General features: G+C 46.8%; 1 protein-coding gene across 1 annotated transcript in view; it reads right to left on the bottom strand.

Moving 5' to 3' along the window:
* The window catches only part of LOC143278022 (uncharacterized), a 227,046-nt gene that overhangs the window by 13,379 nt on the left and 206,549 nt on the right, over window positions 1-7,118 (bottom strand). Inside the window, 3 exon segments of the mRNA XM_076583034.1 lie at window positions 1,450-1,728; window positions 3,683-3,952; window positions 5,956-6,121. Coding sequence (XP_076439149.1) covers window positions 1,450-1,728; window positions 3,683-3,952; window positions 5,956-6,121 — 715 coding nt within the window.

Raw genomic sequence — 7,118 nt, 5'->3', positions numbered from 1 at the left:
CCACCCGAATACCTCACCCACACCACCCACCCTAATACCTCACCCACACCACCCACCCGAATACCTCACCCACACCACCCACCCTAATACCTCACCCCACACCACCCACCCTAATACCTCACCCACACCACCCACCCGAATACCTCACCCACACCACCCACCCTAATACCTCACCCACACCACCCACCCTAATACCTCACCCACACCACCCACCCGAATACCTCACCCACACCACCCACCCTAATACCTCACCCACACCACCCACCCGAATACCTCACCCACACCACCCACCCTAATACCTCACCCACACCACCCACCCTAATACCTCACCCACACCACCCCACCCTAATACCTCACCCACACCACCCACCCTAATACCTCACCCACACCACCCACCCGAATACCTCACCCACACCACCCACCCGAATACCTCACCCACACCACCCACCCTAATACCTCACCCCACACCACCCACCCGAATACCTCACCCACACCACCCACCCGAATACCTCACCCACACCACCCACCCTAATACCTCACCCACACCACCCACCCGAATACCTCACCCACACCACCCACCCTAATACCTCACCCACACCACCACCACTACCACCAGAACACGCCCATACACAGACCTTTCTAGGACGGACGCAATAGCCGAGTGGTTAAAGCGTTGGACTTTCAATCTGAGGGTCCCGGGTTCGAATCTTGGTGACGGCACCTGGTGGGTAAAGGAAGGAGATTTTTCCGATCTCCCAGGTCAGCACATATGCAGACCTGCTTAGTGCTTAAACCCCCTTCGTGTGTGTGTATACGGCAAGCACAAGATCAAAATTAATACACACGTTAAAGATCCTGTAATCCATTTCAGCGTTCGGTGGGTGAGGGGAAACCAGAACATGCTCAGCCTCCGAAAACGGAGAATGGCTGCCTATATGGCGGGGGTGGGGGTGTGGGGGGGGACAGTCATACACGTAAAAGCCCACTCGTGTACATACGAGTGAACGTGGGAGTTGCAGTCCACAGTTTCAGTTTCAGTTTCTCAAGGAGGCGTCACTGCGTTCGGACAAATCCATACACGCTACACCACATCTGTTGAGCAGATGCCTGACCAGCAGCATAACCCAACGCGCTTAGTCAGGCCTTGAGTGCATGCTTACATATTTGTGTACCTATGAAAGTGGATTTCATTTTACGTAATTTCGCCAGAGGACAACACTCTCGTTGCCATGGGTTCTTTTTCAGTGCTGCACACGGGACCTCGGTTTATCGTCTCATCCGAAAGACTAGACATTCAGTTTGATTTTCCAGTCAAACTTAGGAGAAAGGGCGAGAGCGGGATTCGAACCCACACCCTCACGGACTCTCTGTATTGGCAGCTGAGCGTCTTAACCATTCTGCCACCTTCCTCCTGACAAAGAAGTCCACAAGAAGAAGAAGAAGACAGACCTTTCTTGAAGCACGCCTGCCCGGCAGGGATGACAGGATTGCACGACCCGTTGTGCCGGTAGAAGAGAGCGTTGCAGTCGCATGTGCCGCCCGCGTCGGTCGAGCACTCGGCGTTGGCCACGCACTGCCCGAAGGCCGTGCAAGGGGAGCCCGCGGGCAGCACCTCCCTGCACACGCCCCCGTAGTTGAAGTACCCCGGGTAGCAGTCGCAGAGGCCGCCATCGTTGGACGTGCACTCCGAGTGGGTCACGCACTGGCCCAGTCCCGTGCACGGCTGACCTGATGGGGGAGACAGGAAGAGAACATTTATACATTATTATTATTTTTTTTTATATGATAGTCGTCAGTCGTGTCCGACTATGACCACCAGAACAGCAGAGGAGGCAACTGCTGTTCCGACTATTTGGGCTAGAATTTGATTATTGTGGAAAAGTGTCTTGCCCAAGTTACATCCCCACTCTCTCGGCCAAGAGGGTTTTAGGACAGTCGGCGTTGGGGATGGTTCCCAAAGGCCAACTAGCCCGCAAGGCTGCAGCACTAAGAGCCAGTGCAGTTTTGCCTCCTAGTTTGAGAGTCATAGTCCTTCACAAAAGACTAAGCTGTAAATGGTTTCCCATTGACTGGAGAAACCATTGATAATACAGCTCTCATTTTGCTGTTGGTCCAAATGTAAACTTACATCAATCTACATTGTAACACAATATAAAACAATACAATTCACCATAATGCTACACAGCTACAATACAATACAGATACTACAACACAATACAAAAAAAACAACACAACACAACACAACACAGCACGACACAACACAACACAACACACTAAACTGCAATGCAACCAAACACAAAACGATGCAATACAAAACGACACAATACAACAGAATAAAACACAATGCACCTACAACACGACATGACAGAACACGACACAACACAACACAACATAATAAAACACAATACACCTACAACACAACACAACACAACACAACACGACACAACAGAATAAAACACAATACACCTACAACACAACACAAGACAACAGAATAAAACACAATGCACCTACAACACAACACAACACAACACGACACAACAGAATAAAACACAATACACCTACAACACAACACAACACGACACAACACGACACAACAGAATAAAACACAATGCACCTACAACACAACACAACACAACACAACACGACACAACAGAATAAAACACAATACACCTACAACACAACACAACACGACACAACACGACACAACAGAATAAAACACAATGCACCTACAACACAACACAACACAACACGACACAACAGAATAAAACACAATACACCTACAACACAACACAACACGACACAACACGACACAACAGAATAAAACACAGTACACCTACAACACAACACAACACAACACAACACGACACAACACAACACGACACAAGACAACACAACACAACACGACACAACACAACAGAATAAAACACAATACACCTACAACACAACACAACACAACACGACACAACACAACACAACACGACACAACAGAATAAAACACAGTACACCTACAACACAACACAACACAACACGACACAACACGACACAACAGAATAAAACACAATGCACCTACAACACCACACAACACAACACGACACAACGGAATAAAACACAATACACCTACAACACACTACAAATTCAACACGACACAAGACAACACAACACAACACGACACAACACAACAGAATAAAACACAATGCACCTACAACACAACACAACACAACAGAATAAAACACAATGCACCTACAACACAACACAACACAACACAACACGACACAACAGAATAAAACACAATACACCTACAACACAACACAACACAACACAACACGACACAACAGAATAAAACACAATACACCTACAACACAACACCACACAACACAACACGACACAACAGAATAAAACACAATACACCTACAACACAATACAAATACAACACGACACAAGACAACACAACACAACACGACAGAACACAACAGAATAAAACACAATACACCTACAACACAACACAACACAACAGAATAAAACACAATACACCGACAACACAACACAACACAACACGACACAACACGACACGACACAACACAACACAACAGAATAAAACACAATACACCTACAACACACTACAAATACAACACGACACAAGACAAGATAACACGACACAACAGCGAAAAACCAAACGTCTCACCAGCGTCAATCAGAGGGTGGCACTCGAACCCGGCCGCGAACAAGCCACGGCCGCACGCACACAGCCCGGTCTCGGAAGAGCACTCGGCGTCGTCCACGCACTCGTCGCCGCTGGAGTCGCAGCCCTGGCCGGGCGGCTTCTTCCTCGTGCACTTGCCCAGCTTCCGGAAGTGGCCCTTCCGGCACTCGCACGTCCCGCCCTCCGCGTCAGAGCACTCCGCGTGCACCACGCACTGACCGATGGTGGAGCAAGCGTCGCCCGCCAAGACGCCTGCAACAACGAGGTTCAGGTTCAGGTTCAGGTTCGGGTTCGGGTTCAGGTTCAAGTTCTGGTTCGGGTTCAGGTTCGGGTTCGGTTCGGGTTCGGTTCAGGTTCAGGTTTGGTTCGGTTCAGGTTCGGTTCGGTTCAGTTCAGTTCAGGTTCGGTTCAGTTCAGGTTCGGTTCGGGTTCAGTTCGGTTCAGTTCAGGTTCGGTTCAGTTCGGGTTTGGTTCGGTTCGGTTCAGTTCAGGTTCGGTTCGGTTCGGTTCAGTTCAAGTTCGGTTCGGTTCAGTTCAAGTTCGGTTCGGTTCAAGTTCAGGTTCGGTTCGGTTCAGTTCAAGTTCGGTTCGGTTCAAGTTCAGGTTCGGTTCGTTTCAGTTCAGTTCAGGTCAAGTTCAGGTTAAGTTCGGTTCAGTTCAGTTCCGGTTCAGCTCAGTTCAGTTCAGTTCTGTTCAGGTTCAGTTCAGTTCAGTTGCTCAAGGAGGCGTCACTCTGCCTTCGGACAAATCCATACATTCTACGCTACACCACGTCTGCCAAGCAGATGCCTGACGTGACCAGCAGCGAAAGCGAAACCCAACGCGCTTTGTCAGGCCTTGAGAGGTAAAAAAAAAAAAAAACAAAGGCGGGGGGATGGGGATGGGAAAGGGGGCGGGGGGGGGGGGGGGGGTGGTGGCGGCGGGAGCATAAACAAATGAATGGATACAATATTAAGTTAATGAGTAAATGGTTAAAAAATTTTAGAAAATAACAATAAATATATTATAATAAAGAAATGAAAATGAATTAATAAATAACAACAATAATAACAACAACAATACAACAACAACATTAATAATAATAATAATAATAATTATAATAATAAAGTAAGCAGACAGATTAATGACGTGCACACGTGTGTGTGTGTGTGTGTGTGTGTGTGTGTGTGTGTGTGTGCGCGCACGTGCGTACGTGTGTGTTGTGTGTGCGTGTGTGGGTTTGGTGCGTGTTTGTGTGTGCGCGTGCGCTCTCGTGTATGTGTATGTGTGTGTGTGTGTGTGTGTGTGTGTGTGTGTGTGTGTAGTCTGGAGTTTGACAAAGACTAAGAATGGATGGTGCGGGTGTTTTCTTGACGGGTGCAGATGCTGAAAGAGTGATGTTAAGAAGTGACCAATGGTAGAGCAGAGATCTCCCACCAAAACACCTGCAAAAAATGAGGCGTGTGGGAGGGGTGGGGTGAGGGAGGGTGGGGCGTAATGTCTGTAAGAGCTGTGGGTTTGATAAAGACTGAGAATGGATGATAGGGCTGGGTTTTTTTTTGACAGGTGCAAATGATGTAAGAGAGATGTTGAAGAACTCACCAATGGCAGAGCAGAGATCTCCCACCAAAACGCCTGCAGAAAAATGAGACGTGTGTGTGTGTGTGTGTGTGTGTGTGTGTGTGTGTGTGTGTGTGTGTGTGCGTGCGTGCGTGTGTGTGTGTGTGTGTGTGTGTGTGTGTGTGTGCGTGCGTGTGCGTGTGTGTGTGTGTGTAGTCTGGGGTTTGATGAAGACTAAGAATGGATGGTGGGGGTGTTTTCTTGACGGGTGCAGCTGCTGAAAGAGTGACATTAAGAAGTGACCAATGGTAGAGCAGAGATCTCCCACCAAAACACCTGCAGATAAATGAGACGTGCGTGTGTTTGTGTGTGTGTGTGTGTGTGTGTGTGTGTGTGAGTGTGTGGAGTCTGGAGTTTGACAAAGACTAAAAACGGATGGTGGGGGTGTTTTCTTGACAGGTGCAGATGCTGAAAGAGTGATGTTAAGAAGTGACCAGTGGTAGAGCAGAGATCTCCCACCAAAGCACCTGCAGATAAATGAGACGTGTGTGTGTGTATGTATGTGTGTGGGTGTGGGTGTGTGCTGTGGGCGGTGATAAAGACTGAGAATGGACGATGGGGGTGGTTTTTTTTTGACAGGTGCATCCTACATGAAAAACAACAACATTCATTCATCCATTCATTCATTCATTCTCCCTCCCTTGCCAACAACTTACGTCCCCCACACAGCGAGTCCTCCTCATAGAAGCCGGGCTGACAGACGCAGACACCGGCCACCTCCGAGGAGCAGACAGCGTACTTGACACACTGGTCGTCATAGCTACAGCCCTCCCCCACAGGTCTCCGTTCGTGGCACGTTCCATTCTCCTTGTAGAAATCCTCCTGAAGAGGTAACACGAAAGAATAATAATAATAATAATAATGGATACTTATATAGCACACTATCCAGAAATCTGCTCTAGGTGCTTTACAAAAACGCTTTTGTTAACATACTACATCATATCTATGTTACATACACACACCAAAATGTGACTACACACACACACACACACACACACACACACACACACACACACACGCTGCATACATACATTTTAACATACATGTGTATCTAACAGCTACCCTAACACATACGCACACATAGGCAGGCACAAACTTACATAAACACACGCACACACAATACACATTCATATATATGCATGTAGTTATGTACACATACATATGTATACACACATAGTCAAGCACAGCTAACGCAAAGGAAGTGGACCTGCCACAACTGAACTTATTGCTGAGGGAAAAGGTGAGTTTTGAGACGAGATTTAAAAGATGCGAGGGAATCAGAATGACGGAGGTTATCAGGGAGCTTGTTCCACGTCTTTGGCGATTGAAAAGAAAACGATCTGCGTCCATAGGTCTTACTTCTAACGTGAGGTATCCTGAGAAGTCGAGTATCAGAGGAAGAACGGAGCTGGCGAGACGGGGTATAGATATGGATGAGTTCAGAAAGATACTTGGGGCCAGATCCGTGTGTGTGTGTAGTCACAAGAATGAAAGAAAGAAACAAAGAAAGAGAAAAGAGATATAAAATGAAGGAACGATGTATATATGTAGGGTGTAAACTGTAAAATCAAACACAAAAAACTACAAAAGAATGAAAGAAAGAAACAAAGAAAGAGAAAAGAGATATAAAATGAAGGAACGATGTATATATGTAGGGTGTAAACTGTAAAATCAAACACAAAAAACTACAAAAGAATGAAAGAAAGAAACAAAGAAAGAGAAAAGAGATATAAAATGAAGGAACGATGTATATATGTAGGGTGTAAACTGTAAAATCAAACACAAAAAACTACAAAAGAATGAAAGAAAGAAACAAAGA

Source organism: Babylonia areolata, chromosome 35 (assembly GCF_041734735.1).
Source record: "Babylonia areolata isolate BAREFJ2019XMU chromosome 35, ASM4173473v1, whole genome shotgun sequence".
Taxonomy (NCBI): Eukaryota; Metazoa; Mollusca; class Gastropoda; order Neogastropoda; family Buccinidae; genus Babylonia; species Babylonia areolata.
The sequence above is the reverse complement of the archived record's forward strand: the minus strand, read 5'-3'. Positions and strand labels throughout refer to the sequence as shown.